Source organism: Capra hircus, chromosome 1 (assembly GCF_001704415.2).
Source record: "Capra hircus breed San Clemente chromosome 1, ASM170441v1, whole genome shotgun sequence".
Taxonomy (NCBI): domain Eukaryota; kingdom Metazoa; phylum Chordata; class Mammalia; order Artiodactyla; family Bovidae; genus Capra; species Capra hircus.
The window spans coordinates 19,894,800-19,911,143 of NC_030808.1; the positions used below are offsets into that span (position 1 = coordinate 19,894,800).

Here is a 16,344-nt window from a genome sequence, read left to right on the forward strand (position 1 = left end):
TTCTTCACATCAGGTGGCCAAAGTATTGGAGTTTCAGCTTCAGCATCAGTCCCTCCAATGAACACCCAGAACTGATCTCCTTCAGAATGGACTGGTTGGATCTCCTTGCAGTCCAAGGGACTCTCAAGAGTCTTCTCCAACACCACTGTTCAAAAGCATCAATTCTTCAGCACTCAGCTTTCTTCACAGTCCAAATCTCACATCCATACATGACTACTGGAAAAACCATAGCCTTGACTAGACGGACCTTTGTTGGCAAAGTAATGTCTACTTTTTAATATGCTGTCTAGTTTGGTCATAACTTTCCTTTCAAGGAATAAGGGTCTTTTAATTTCATGGCTGCAGTCACCATCTGCAGTGATTTTGGAGCCCAAAACAATAAAGTCAGCCACTGTTTCCACTGTTTTCCCATCTATTTCCTATGAAGTGATGGGACCGGATGCCATGATCTTAGTTTTCTGAATGTTGAGCTTGAAGCCAACTTTTTCACTCTCCTCTTTTACTTTCATCAAGAGGCTCTCAGGTTCTTCTTCAGTTTCTGCCATAAGGATGGTGTCATCTGCATATCTGACGTTATTGATATTTCTCCCAGCAATCTTGATTCCAGCTTGTGCTTCATGTAGCCCAGCGTTTCTCATGATGTATTCTGCATGTAAGTTAAATAAGCAGGGTGACAGTAGACAGCCTTGACGTACTCCTTTTCCTATCTGGAACCAGTCTGTTGTTCGATGTCCAGTTCTAACTGTTGCTTCCTGACCTGCATATAGGTTTCTCAAGAAGCAGGTGATCTGGTATTCCCATCTTTTTCAAAGTTTTCCACCATTTATTGTGATCCACACAGTCAAAGGCTTTGACATAGTCACTAAAGCAGAAATAGATGTTTTTCTGGAACTCTCTTGCTTTTTCAAGGATCCAGCGGGTGTTGGCAATTTGATCTCTGGTTCCTCTGCCTTTTCTAAAGCCAGCTTGAACATCTGGAAGTTCATGGTTCATGTATTGCTGAAGCCTGGCTTGGAGAATTTTGAGCATTACTTCTTTACTAGCGTGTGAGATGAGAGCAATTATGCGGTAGTTTGAGCATTCTTTGGCATTGCCTTTCTTTGGGATTGGAATGAAAACTGACCTTTTCCAGTCCTGCGGCCACTGCTGAGTTTTCCAGATTTGCTGGCATATTGAGTGCAGCACTTCACAGCATCACCTTTTATGATTTGAAATAACTCAACAAGCTTTAGTAGTAAGCAATTTCTAATTGGCAAAAGTCAATTACAAAAATTTAGCCTTTGTAAAAAATTCCATCCAATGCCAAGGGACAACCTTGGTAAAATACTAAGCTTTCTTTCAACCAATCCTCCCTTCATTATTAGAATAAATGTGAACGGAATTCAAGGGCACAAACATGTTAGTGTCAGCTGAGTAACACTGCAGAAAAATCACAGTACAAAAACCTATGAACAGCACTCTCCAACATTTCAATACTGCCCAAAATAAAACATTTTTTTCCTTTAGAGTCAGAAATATATACATAAAAACATAACATTCACCTTAAAAAATCCTTCTAAAAACTTACACACCAACTACCAAACATTTCTCTGCTAACTCCAAAATATAGAAAGCCATCAACTTAACAATAAATTAGACTTCAAATGTATATAACATTTATCTTTCATAATTCATTTTCTCATGAAAAGGGTACATAAAATGACATAAGGAGTCCAAGTTAGTTCAGAAGAGCCAATTTAGCCCATAATCTAATTGAACTACAATGTATGTAAGATTGTAGTTACATCTACAATGTAAGATTTTGATTTAGGTGGGAAGAAAGTTCTTTCATTATTTTCTTCACCTACAAAAGGCTAACCCTAGGGGAAACATTTTTCTCTTTTTTTTTTTTTTTTAATAAGCCAAGCTTATACTTCCCATCAGCAAAGATTTCTAGGCAGAGAAGTGATATGAATAGAAAGAACCGTTTGTGAAGTTAAGAATTAAAAGTGCTGAACAAGTGTTTGAGAAGAGTTGTAATAAGAATATGTACCAGGGCAGAAAAACTGAAGGAAAAAGTAGGCAGAGAAAACTGACAGAGAAACACTGAAGGGGAAAGCAGGCATGTAAAAACTGACCGAACTGCAAACTACACGGCAGTTCTGGGAGATGAGGAAAAGCTGGAGGGGAAAAAAAAACCACTAAGCCACCAAAAGGAAGGGGATGCCCTTGAAAGAAAAAAGCAAAGATGAAGAAAGAGATCATAAGCAGGTGAATGGAAATGAGGAAAAGACCATTCTCAGCCTCACTCTGCTTCAACCACCGTTCCTGTCCTCACCACTCACCTCCTGAGCCAAAAACCTGCCTCAAGGCCCCAGCCTGGGCTACACTTCCCTCAGATATCCTGGAGGTTCAGCCCCTCTCTTCCTGAGGCATCTGTATAAGTGAGATATTCACCGCCCAACCCTCCATCTAAAATACCACACGCTGTGTCTGAACTACAAACCCATCCCTGTCACCCTCTGTCCTTCGACCCTGCTCTGTTCTTCATAAACTTACTACTACCAGACATTTTTTATTTACTATTTACCATCACTCTTCCCCCTATGTTAATGCAGACACTTCTTGGTATTTTTAATGGCCTAAAAGAGTACTTGATTTGTATTAGGAAATCAATAAATATCTGCTAAGCAAATTAAGGTTAATATCTAGACTAGAATAGAAATAAAAATAAATGAGTGATCTTCATAGTGGCACTAGTTAGAATACTTGAGAATATATACTTCATCCATTGAAAACTTTCTCCAGATAAAGGACAAATAGCATAATAAGGTGTCATGTTAAAAGAATACTTAAAAGCAAGAAGACATAATAGAAATTGTGCTGCTCACTGCACTCTCCCATTCTTTTCCAACCTTATCGTTGCTAAACTCAGGTTCTCCAAAACAGTGATGTCCAATAAAACTTCCTGTGATGGTGGAAATGTACTATTACCCACACAGCCCAATACAGTAGCCACTAGTTACATGTTGATGACTACCGCCCATTTTAAATATATCTATGGCAACAGAAAATCTGAGCTTCAGGATTATTTAAACTGATGTTAAATTTAAGTTGCCACATGTAACTACTGGCAACTGTATTAACAACTCAGTTCTAAATGGTCTTTTTCTGTTTTTAACAGTTGCTGCTAAATTTATAACGGCAGCACTGTTAACTAAGAAAAGGGATAATAAAGGAGGCATATCCTGAGTTTGTCATCTAGTTCATCATGTTTTCTGACTTGGAAAAAAGTAAAAACTTTCATTCTGTATTAGAAAACAAAAAGTGCAAATGCCATAGCTATCATTTTGTCCTAAAATTACAGAAAATAAAGTTATACAAGCAATTCTACAGTGTATGTCTAACACAGAATGTATGCCTAACTGCATCTAATCAGCTACAAGTTATTTGCATACCACTGTAGCATCTCATTTTTAGGCTTAACTGACTTTTGGTGAATCATGCATTATGCATTAGAAATCTCTACAGAAAAACATTTAACTTCTATTTCACTTTTTTCTTTCTGCAGTTGCTTATTTAACAAATTTGGTGAATGGAAAAAATTATCAGTGTTCAATTAGTAAATCCTAAACTTCTCAACATAAAGTGATTTACCCTCAGCAGGGATGAGAAGACTAGACTGGAATCTGTTTATAAATTTTGCTTTAAATCTAAAAAGAAAATAAAAAATCAATTTTAGACTAATCAAGCAATATAACTAAGACTAGAGTTCCAGGACAGAACTTCAACATGTTTCTCACTTTCTGTGCAATCCTTACCAAACAATTCAAGTTCTTCTGTAAAAAGAAATACAGCAATTAAAAAAAAAAAACACAATGCTTCTAAATTTGTGAAGGGTCTATCACTGAACACTCACTCCAGCGTGTTGTACTAATTTCACTTAAGTCAATATGTGGCATTATTTTCTATGTTAAAATTACCTACCCAAATCCCTCTTATCTTTCGATCCATACTTTGATTGCTCAATTGTAGCACATCTTGTTCTGGTGGGCATATACTGTTTTTTTCCTGTTTTAAAAAAGTTCAAAAGAATTGAATGATCAAGAAAGAAAGAATATTACTATTTGATTTCAAATTGGGCGAAAGCATTGTATAGTCATGTCTATGACAGAGTTTGTCATGACACAAAAACTTCACAAAATCTCTTCTCTGATTATTAAATACACCTATGATATCTCAGTATCTTGTACCATTTCCTAATCCTCTTTGCATTTTTAATTGCAAAATTCCTAACACAATCATTTTACTTCTCATTTAAGCTGGAGGCAGGAGGCACTCATTTGACAATTCACAATATCCAGTCTAAACAGGGGATAAAAGTAGTTTTAAAATGTGCCTCAACTATACGCTAACAGTACTACAAAAAATTTGGGTTTTTTTTTCCCCCTAGAAACCAGCAGTATTTATTTACAGTTTGGAATGTTACCGAAACAATACTTCTTAATTCCTTATTATGCAGAGTACAAGCTTTCCTTGAAATGTTTCCTTTTTCTCTCAAAAATGAAACGTAAAAATACACTGAGGCCAATAATCGCCCTACCAACTACTGAAAATGTAATTACTTCTTCAGTATTAAAGTTCACAAACACTGTGTTCACAAATATGTGTTCTCCTCTCAAATGACATAATTTAGTTTCTTTTCTGATATACTTGAGTATATGAAAATTTCCCTACAACCCCAAATGTGACTTCTATGGAACATTAATTTGAAAACTAAATTTTTCTAGTCATCAAAAAAACACGGGTTTAGTTCTTCTAAAAAAAATCTTTAGTTACAAGTTTTATAACAGTAAGTTTATAGTTTATCAACTAGTTTACAACAACAAGGAATCATTATGTATTTAGCATTAGAGACTTTTATTTCAAAACATAAATGTTTTGTCAGCACTACAACCAATAGATGACAATAAGTTACCAAGGTTTGTTTATGCCTTAGCCCTGTTTATAACAGATTTTACACTTAAAAAAAGAGAGAGAGAGAGAAAAAATTGAAAAAACAAAAACCCTTGCCATTATTTGAAAGAATTAAGTTCAAGCATCATTCCTTCCAAAGAACACCCAAGACCAATCTCCTTTAGAATGGACTGGTTGGATCTCCTTGCAGTCCAAGGGACTCTCAAGAGTCTTCTCCAACACCACAGTTCGAAAGCATCAATTCTTCGGCGCTCAGCTTTCTTCACAGTCCAACTCTCACATCCATACATGACTACTGGAAAAAACGTAGCCTTGACTAGACGGACCTTTGTTGGCAAAGTAATGTCTCTGCTTTTGAATATGCTATCTAGGTTGGTCATAACTTTTCTTCCACGGTGCAAGCTATCTTTTAATTTCATGGCTGCAGTCACCATCTGCAGTGATTTTGGGAGCCCCCAAAAGTAAAGTTTGACACTGTTTCCACTGTTTTCCCGTCTATTTCCTATGGAGTGATGGGACCCGATGGCATGACCTAAGTTTTCTGAATGTTGAGCTTTAAGCCAACTTTTTCACTTTCCTCTTTCACTTTCATCAAGCGGCTTTTTAGTTCCTCTTCACTTTCTGCTGTTCTTTGGAAGGAATGATGCTAACGGTGAAACTCCAGTACCTCGGCCACCTCATGCAAAGAGTTGACTCATTGGAAAAGACTCTGATGCTGGGAGGGATTGAGGGCAGAAGGAGAAGGGAACGACAGAGGATGAGATGGCTGGATGGCATCACTGACTCGATGGACGTGAGTTTGAGTGAACCCCGGGAGTTGGTGATGGACAGGGAGGTCTGGCGAGCTGCAATTCATGGGGTCACAAAGAGTCGGACATGATTGAGCGACTGAACTGAACTGAAGGTCAATTTTCAAGTAACAAGGCATTTCACATAAAATTGAGAAAATGCTCAAAAAGAGTTTTTTTATCTAGAACAATCCCTTGAAAACTTCATCACACTCTGATCACTCTGACACTCCGTACTCCTTTAGCACTTACACTTTTATTCAGGAAGAGGTCTGCATTTAAATATATATACTCACTTACATTTATTTTCTATCCTTCCCATATTTAACCACTCCTTCCAAGAATTAAAAATAAACAAGAGATTTCATTTTTCCTCAGCAATTATAGCATAGTAGTTTAAAGAATCTGCTGAATGCATGACATTTACTTACTTTCTCAGTTTTAAACCATGTAATACTATTATGACATGACTAAATTTAAATGCTAAATCAATACTATTTCCTAAAGGCAGTCGTACTTAAAAATTTTAGAAAGATGTAAGTTGTAAAATGGAAAAAAATTATTTTTACCTCATAAGCTGTATTTTCCCACTTTGATACTGATACTATTATAGTACAATCACCTCACTATATTTTTACAATTTTTTTCCTCAATAATCTCAAACCAACTTTATGAATATACTATACAAATTATTCAATTATTAAATATGAGTTAGCATTCTGGTTAGGATAGCTCAGTTTATCAATAAAGAAATTAAAAGTACAAGCAATTTGTTCAGTAAGATAATCAATGAGATGAAACCAGAAACTCCACCTCTCTATCATTTCTTTCAAGGGGAATATAAAAGTACTTAGTGCACACTTTTCAAGGGCTACACATATAAACACACACACAAATTTTGTTTTTACAATTAACAAATGGGACACACACTTTCTGAAATCAGGTTGCTTTCTCCCTAAGAGCACCTATTCAAATCTTTCATTTTGTCCATAACATTCTCACTACTCATTGTCAAAATTTTGGAACAGGTGTTAACATGCAGCTTAAAGACCATTTTCTAATTTTCACACAACAAATAGGGTATCTTTTTGATGACAGTCTTATAATCCTAATTCTTCCCTGCATATGTTGTCTCATGTCACAAAGTCTACCATCTGTATTAAGAGCTGACAGCTATCATTCTAAAATCCTTCCATCCTTTCCACTAGAACACGGAACCATGTCTACTCCATTTCCTGCTTCTTTCACCTTAACCAGCTGTCTTCAGTCAAAATCTTTTGTCCTTTTTCTACCCAACTTCATTTTCCTCCCAAGTCTCAGAACCTTAAAAGATATGAAATGTTATTCTCACATACTAACTCCTTCTCTATTTATACCACTATCTTTTTTCTAACTTCTTGAAACAAGTTTTTCAATCTTGTTCCAGAGAACTTTCATTGGTTTCAAAATGGCTTTTTTATACATATTATCAAAAATAACTCAACAAGCACTTTTTTGAGAAACCATGACATCCTAGTATAATGGTTGGACTATAGACACTCTATGGCCCTGTTAAGTTTACAGTCTGGTATGCAAGAAAGGCACAGCAAATAATTTCAAAATAACACAATACTCATTAAGACAGAAGTACACTCTGGGTGTTAAGAGAAGCACTCAGTTTAACATAGAAGCTAGATGAAATACTCTCAAGCCAGCAGTTTCTGAGCAATATCTTAAGAGCCCCAGAAGAAATCAGACTGGTGGTGAAGGCCAGAGGGGATTCCAGACAGAAGTAGCATGTGTAACAACAGGAGAAATCAAATAGCATTGTGTGGATGAGAACTTCCAAGCTATTTTCCATTACTACAGTGTAAAGAGGGGAAAGGAAAACAGTGGAAAATGAAGTTAGAGATGTAGGTAGTGGCCAAAACACTGTTTGTCTTGAACTTGGACATAGCAATTGAGTCTTATACAAAGCTTCTGCCATCACCTATTATCTGTGTGAGATAGGAGTATCTCAGCTTTGGAGACACAAGACCATTTGTGGAGCAAAAATACTAAGACTACCTTGAAATTCTGAGATTAAAATATTTTATCAACAACATTAAACAGCATTTAATGCCAATCAGTAGCTATAAACATCTATATGAATGGGATCTTTCTGGCTGTTTCCTAACTTTAAGAACATTTATAAACAAAACCAAAAAATTCTCTTTAAGGACAAGTTAGTAACCACACTTTTCAAATCCAGAATGCACAGAAATACCTACATTTTATATGCAGTTACTACATCATAATGAGATAGAAATAAAGAAAAAAACTTTATATAAGCATAAATTATTCATATTATGAAGAAAAGTTAGAGTCTCGTGTAAAATTTTCTGTGTGTTTCTATGTGTATACGCATGTTTGTTTATTTTGTTCTGCTGTATAAACCTTCTTCCAAGATCTTTATTTTGGAGCGGGGTTGGAGTTGAGGGAAGGAAAATTCTGTTAAACAGTAAATCATACCAGTAATTTAAAAATACTTTATCTTCAAAAATAATTCTAAGGTCTCTACCAACACTTAACATCTATAAAACAAATGACTGTGCCCTATTTAAAATTCTAGAAATTTTTAATAAATAACACCTTTGGATGTTCCATATTTTAAAACAACACTACATGAAATGTTTTATGAAAGAATATATAACTTAAATATAATCTTTTACTTCCAAAATGGAAAAAAATACAGCAGCTAATAAAAACATATGCACCTTTCAACTATAAGAAGAGCCAAAGCTAAAGTCGTTTCTTTTTTCATCCTTCACCTCTGCTTAAACAAAACACGGCCCCAAGCAAAGTTTTCATTACATTCTAATTAAAATATTAAGAAAGAAAAGTAATCTTACTTGTATCTGCTTGGCTGCCCACACTGATGTATCTGTCATTGCCAGGAAGCGCTGTTTGGTAGTAAGTGGTCTCCTCCTGCTGAGGGGTCTTGGCATTCTTTGCAGTAAGGAAAGCCACTGCTAGCTCCAAGTTTCCATTACTATCCTTCAAATATCAAGAACAGAACATCAAATATTTTGGAGTAAGTATACATTTGCATATGATTTATGTAATTTTCTCCATAATAACACTAATAGTAAAAATAATTTTCAGACTTAAAATTATACTATGTGATTCTTAATTTTACAATATAAATTCACTGTAAACATAGTATACTGTATCAACAGTAATTCCTTTATCTATTAATTAAAACTAATATAATACAAAAATCAATTCTATAAATAATTTATTTTCCATTATTTTTTATATCTGCTTAACAAAAGTCCAATCATAAACGTATACTTCTAAGTAAATGAACAAACTAAAAAACGTTTTCTGGAACTTGCTATCTAAAACAGTGAAAAACAAATATTTGAAATAGTACTTCAGCAAACAAGAACAATAACAGATATTCTCTTTAATATTTATGCTGAATGCCTACTTAGAGGCAAACTAACAAGCAAATATCAGACTCATAAGAAGAAAACAACATCAGTGGCCTAAAACCTTGATAGAGAGACACACAGAACTCCAGACTACTGTGGAGATGAAAATTCTACCCAAATTAAATACATAAGTGTTATTCTAAAAATTCAGAAGAAAAACAGATGCTAAAAACACTAAAGAATTTTTGACAGCAAAATCATGAGAGAAACTTGCCCAGTTATCTCTATATTCTCTCTACAGTTAACAACAAAAAAAACATTAGCTCTGTGACTGCTAATTGAAACCACATTATGAAATCCAGGTATTAATAATGAAGCTATCTTTGTATCAAAGGCCAGAACACATAATACTGTGGAAGCCTTCAGATATTTAGTTTACAAACTTTAACTGGAAGCCAGTGGAAGGTTTTGGACAGAAATGACATGCTATGACTTACATTTTAAAAGGATTACTGTGGGTATATGTGAGGAACAGACTATAGGAGAGAATCGGCAGAAGCAGAGCCCAATATTATTTGCTATCATATCAAATGGGGGGAGGGAGAAAAACAGAAAGACCAGGATGATTCCACAATCTGATGTCGGAGCAACTGGAACAACTCAGCCCAACTCCACTTTTAACAGCCTTTGAGGAGAGAAAACAGTAGGAGTGCACGTTCTAACTTTGTCACCTATCAAAACTGTCATCAGACTCTTAAATGACTCATCCAAAACATGAGTTTAACATAGTCTACAGTTTGTGACAAACCAGACGTGAAACAATTTTAATAACAATGGCTAACATTTATTGAACACTAAGTGCCAAGAAATGTACCAAATGCTTTCCATATACTCCCTCATATATAATGATGATAAACTGAATGCAGCAGGGATCTATACAACTTGAAGGTCACTTACTTGGAACATACAAAGAGATTCTCAATATAAAAGTGCTAAAATCAATCGACGACACTGTGGCTCCCAAAAGTAGACTCTGTGTCAGTATAATGCTGGATAGTCAACCCATTATTAAACATTTTACAAGTTTATACTGAGCAACAATTAAGATTTAAGTACACTGTTTTCTCCCCCAGATACTGGTAACTGAAACAAATTTAAAAAAAAGAAAAAAAAAACATGGTCACATAACTTAGCTCAAAGGAAATGTGGACACTACTTTTTTATGTTTATTTAATTAAACATATTCTACATGTTTCCTAAGTTTTTAACAAAAAGTAAGTGAATTCCCCAAATTTGCCCTGAGAAGGTAATGAGGTCTAACCCCAGACTCAAGTGATACAGAATGGGAAAGGCCATTTCTGAAAACAGATGTGGAATGATTGTCATATTTAGCAGAATAAAGAATGGACTGGCAATCATCTAAATGTCATAATCATAAAAATTGAGGTACAACATTTTTGCTTCCTTTCCAGCTACTTAAGAGAGGCTTCATAAACCATGCTTTAAAATGCTCCTAACATTACTGGTTGATCATTTTCCTGATGCAGGAAAAAGCTGAAGCAAAAATTATGTGTGGTACTGGGAGCAGGCTGCTTGGTGTCTATTCCAAGCTCCTCCACATGTTAACTATGTGATCTTCAGCAAGTCATTTTAACCTCTCTGTTTCTCCTTACCCTTTAAAAGGTGGATAAAAATAACACCTACTTCAAAGTTACTAGGCGGAGGAGTTAGCCACACAAAGTACTTAGAATAGCACCCAGTACTTACTGCAAGTGCTTAATAAGTGCTAGTTATTACCACTACAATGATGATGATTATGATTACAATCATTCAAAAGATAAATTATTTCTAGAAAAAAAGGAAGAACTTCTGGCTCCAAATCAAAAGTAACGTAATGTAGTCTTTCAGAGCAACGTGCACAGGACTGAACTGTGTGTGTGCCTACAGCAGCACAACTGCTGTACTGCTGATGTTAGCCTTTAGCAGTGATCTATAAATACTCTTCAAGTGGAGCTCGAGTTCTTAACATTTTTCCTTCATTCGCTCTCTTTCAATCTGCATATCCACGTGATCTGACTCATCTGGGTGCCTCTGTGTGGCAATGAGTATATTTCACAGGATACAACAAAAATCATGCCCTTTTTTGTGCATAACTGAACAGTTTGATATTGAATAATCTTAAACACTCGATTAACTGAAGGTTAGCTGATTTATATGTCTCCTTCCTGGAAGATTAAAGGGAAGCTTCTGATACTGTATTAATTTTCTCCCAATTCCTCTTAATCTTCTATGCCATTCTACGCCTCTATCCCCAATTAAACACTAAAATGTCTCTTGAGTAAAACTGGCCATTAGTACTTGGGAGTCATATCACTCCATTTTGCATGAAAACTGTCTCACGTGGAGGGAGGTCTTCTTTCACTCCAAGGCATCATGGAACATCAGGACGCTAAAAGCTAATGTGCTCAAAATTGCAGTATGTTATGTTAGTTCGGTTCAGTTGTTCAGTCATGTCCGACTCTTTGTGACCCCATGGGATGCAGCACGCCAGGCCTCACTGTCCATCACCAACTCCCGGAGTTCACTCAAACTCATGTCCATTGAGTCAGTGATGCCATCCAATCACCTCACCCTCTGTTGTCCCCTTCTCCTTCCGCCTTCAATCTTTCCCAGCATCAAGGTTTTTGCAAATGAGTCAGTTCTTTGTACCACGTGGCCAAAGTATTGAAGTTTCAGCTTCAGCATCAGTCCTTCCAATGAATATTCAGGACTGATTTCTTTTTTTTTTTTTCAATTTTTTTTTTTTATTTTACTTTATAATACTGTATTGGTTTTGCCATACATTGACATGAATCCACCACGGGTGTACATGCTTTCCCAAACATGAACCCCCCTCCCACCTCCCTCCCCATAATATCTCTCTGGGTCATCCCTTTGCACCAGCCCCAAGCATGCTGTGTCCTGCACTGGACATAGACTGGCGATTGGATTCTTACATGATAGCATACATGTTTCAATGCCATTGTCCCAAATCATCCCACCCTCTCCCTCTCCCTCTGAGTCCAAAAGTCCACTATACACATCTGTGTCTTTTTTGCTGTCTTGCATACAGGGTCATCATTGCCATATTTCTAAATTCCATATATATGTGTTAGTATACTGTACTGGTGTTTTTCTTTCTGGCTTACTTCACTCTGTATAATCGGCTCCAGTTTCATCCATCTCATCAGAACTGATTCAAATGTATTCGTTTTAATGGCTGAGTAATACTCCATTGTGTATATGTACCACAGCTTTCTTATCCATTCATCTGCTGATGGACATCTAGGTTGTTTCCATGTCCTGGCTACTGGCTGGATCTCCTTGCAGTCCAAGGGACTCTCAAGGGTCTTCTCCAACACCACAGTTCAAAAGCATCAATTCTTCGGCTCTTAACTTTCTTTCTATTCCAATGCTACGTTAAGTAAGACCTATACTTTACAAAAGTTCTTCCCTGTATCTATGGTACTATACATTGTATAACTAAAAAACTCAGCTTTCCAATATGGTAGGTGGTAGAGATGAGGGTGTAACAGAAACTGTGTCTTGTGAAACAGAGGCCATACCTTCAAGGCTTGCTGTAGAATCTGGGCATCATTAATCCCCGTAATTTCTCGTAGTTGATTCAGAAACGTCTGCTGGTGCTGGAAGAAGGGAAAAACCGAAAGTGTTATACTCAAATCTGAAAATGTACAAGGATAAGTAAATAAATGACCTTTGGGGAAAAAAAGACAGAAAACACAAAATAGAGTAAAAAACAAAAAACACAGAACTTGAGAAAGACTGAATAAATTTCATTATTTTAGGAAGAATGAACCACGCTGCATGAGTCCTTATTCCATTTTCATGTTTCTAAAAGCTGATTCTTCACTGTCTGATGTATGCTGTCTAATAAGAGGAGTGATCTCGGTGACAGCTAAACCTAAGAAGAACTAAGGGAAACAGGTATCCACTGGTGTACTTTAACTAGGGGATGAGACCCCAGAATGAAATTGAGGCAGCCCTAGAATCTCTCCCTCGCCCTAAAGTCAGCCAGCATCTAGGCATGTAGGATGTACGGAAAAAATATGCCTTTGGCAAACAAGCAGTAGGTGGATATATTACATTGGGGGATGACTAAACCACCACACCCTATTCAAGGGAGGAAAAAAAACACCTCATTCTCCAATCTGTCATAAAAGATCCAAAATAAAATTGACTACTTGCCCTCATTTGCTGTGTGTGTGTGTTAGTCCCTCAGTCGTGTCCATCTCTTTGCAACTGCATGAACTCTAGCCTGCCAGGCTCCTCTGTCCATAGAATTCTCCAGGCAAGAATACTGCAGTGGGTTGTCATTCCCTTTTCCAGGGGAATTTACCAACCCAGGTATCGAACTTGCACCTCCCAGATTTTTGTTGCAGGCAGATTCTTTACTTTCTGAGTCACTTGGGCCCATTTGCTTTAGATGTTTATACTCTATTGATCTACCATACTCTAGTAAAGAGAAAAACAGGTAGGAAAGGATTCTACTACCAAAACCCTTCCCTAAACTTCTCTAATTAAGAATATGGTCCTCCTTCCATCTCTACATTTCTTAATACAAGTTCCCCAAAACTGAAGACAGAACTATGAAATAGAGAAAGCTCAATGGGTGATACGACATGGAAAGCAAGTCCCCACTAGAATAAAAGGATCTGTTGAAATCCTGTCTTCCCAACTAAACAATCTTACATGGCATTTATTAAATGTCCCTCTATACTTCCTCCTCTAGCATCCAGTCCAGGTGCTAGATAAGATACAGGGGAAAGGACACAGTGTCTGCTAAATGATTCCACCTTCTTTACCAAGCCCCATGTGCCTCATTCACTGAGCAGAACAAAGCCATGTCATATGGCCCTTCGTGTCTGCAAAGAAGGTTGAGAAATGTATTTTTCAGTTAGGCAACAAGCTTCACTTCAAATTTGTTGCTAAGGAAAAAGAAAAGAATGAAGAATGTGCACTAAACAGCCACTGGCAGTATCTGCTATGACATGAACAAATTTTAATTTCCATAAAAATCTTACTAAAAGCTGAGATAACTGAGACTAAAAATAAAATATATAGTAAGGTATATGAACAGAGGTCATATAAACAAAATAGCTGAATAAAAGAACTGAACTGCCAAATTTAGAGTGTTGAAATATGAGAAAAGTAAAATTCTCTTTAGACATGTCAACTTTTCTACTTTCATTTTAAAAATTACCAATAGCAAGCAATGGAACCACAACTAACTTACACAATATCCAACATTACAAATTAAAGATGTATACAAATTATACAGAAATTCTCTTTATCTAATTCTACATTTTATTTTAGTGAACATAAAATACTTGAAAGATCTTACAAGCTTGTTTGTAACCACCCACACCAGCACTCCAAACCCTATTCTTTACACAGAATATAGTTTTCCTCAACTGCAAATTATTCAATTGTATATCAGGGAAAGATTTCTGAATACCCCAAACAAATTAATCATTTGTACAAATGATGCTGGCTATTATTTATAATGCAATTCGAACGGAAATAATGCAAATGTCCTTCCACTAATGAAGAAGTTCTAAGTTGTAATGTGCAAGACAATGCCCTGATAAATTTATCAATAAAGAAGATTCCCAGGCCCCACACCCAGAGATCGTGATTCCAGAAGCATCTGGATCTGCTAAGGGATCCTCATTTTTAGTAAACATCTCAAATGAGTTTGATACAGATGAGCCTAGAAGCACGGTTTAATTTAAACAAACAACTGTGTATTTTTAAACAGCAAATATATAATCTATATAGAAGTTAATATTTACAAATTAAATTAAGCTAAGCTTAAATCATATTAAGCTAAGATTACAAAAATAGTGTGTCTATGTTAACAAGTACAAGGTAAGATGTAAAAAGAATGTAAAACCCAGAAAAGCTTACACAGCCTGCATTAGACTCCCAATTCTTCTCCCATCTGTGTATCCACACACTTTGCCACTTCTCACTTCCTCCCACTAGTTGTTGCTGTTCAGTCACTAAGTCATGTCCAACTCTTTGTGACCCCATGGATTGCAGCACACCAGGCTCCTCTGTCCTCCACTATCTTCTGGAGTTTGCTGAAATTTATGTCCATTGAGTCGGTAATGATACCTAACCATCTCATCCTCTCCCACTATCTTCTCCTGCTTTCAATCTTTCCCAGCATCAGGGTCTTTTCCAATGAGTTGGCTCTTTGTATCAGATGGCCAAAATACTGAAGCTTCAGAAATGTATTTCCTTGCTGCACTGATGACTGGCTTGGCCATGAGGCAAGCTTTCATCAATGGCATATTAGGAGACATGAAATGTGCTTGCATGGTTGGGCTTGCCTTCTTGAACTTGTGCAATTCATTAAGAACATAACCTGGGTAACCCACTTGCCCCAGAAGAATGAGCCACATGAGAATAGTCACCCCAACCAACCAACCTGAACATGATAATATTTGGGATGTCACTAACTTTTGGTGTGGTCTGTTACAGTGACAGGTGACTCCAAGTGAGTACAATAAGAATACTCATATAAGAGTATTTTATATAGAAAAAGTAACATCTAAAACTTTGTTATCATTTGGTGTGTTTTGTTCATTTTTCACAATAATGTCAGCTAACAATCCTAACAAAGCTATTCAGGTGCATGTCTAGCATGGTTCTCGGTCTCATGAATTTTGACTGAAAGTGAAACAATGAAAAGGATTAGGGTGGGAAAGAAGGCTGAGTGGGAAAAGAAAACGTAAATGAATTTTCTTAACTAAGCAAGAAATGGGAACAAGATCATTAGAGGTAAGCAATGAGAAAATTCTAAGTTTATGGAAGAGAAACCACCTCATCTGTCAAGTTTTCCTATTTGCTACTGGCATCTTCCAGCTGTGCTTTTTTCTATCTTTGAAAAATTGCACTTTCATTTCCTACAATCTTATGATTTTGCTGCTTTCATTTCTGTTGTGATTAAGACTCTGGTCTTCTTTCAAGGTTTGCAACTTCTTACTTACCATACTTCTGGTCCTTGAAACACCCTGATTCTTAACTAAAAATGTCCTGCCATGTGGTTCTCTCTTCTTTGACTAATGATTTTGTATCCAAAGTGGACCCAACACTATCATCTCCAGAATTCCTTTTCTGAGCTGAGGTCTTCCTTGTAT

General features: G+C 36.3%; 1 protein-coding gene across 9 annotated transcripts in view; it reads right to left on the minus strand.

Annotated features, from left to right (window-relative positions):
* USP25 (ubiquitin specific peptidase 25) overlaps window positions 1-16,344 on the minus strand; it is a 170,232-nt gene that overhangs the window by 131,177 nt on the left and 22,711 nt on the right. For 5 of the 9 annotated variants that reach the window (XM_018052541.1, XM_018052771.1, XM_018052829.1 and 2 more), the window contains 2 exons: window positions 12,745-12,822; window positions 8,615-8,759 (listed from right to left, as the gene is read on the minus strand). In XM_018052541.1, the coding sequence (XP_017908030.1) occupies window positions 8,615-8,759; window positions 12,745-12,822 (223 nt within the window). Of the gene's footprint in view, window positions 1-3,966; window positions 4,051-8,614; window positions 8,760-12,744; window positions 12,823-16,344 lie in introns of those variants that run through there. The other 4 variants (XM_018052748.1, XM_018052607.1, XM_018052437.1 and 1 more) reach the window with 1 other exon arrangement.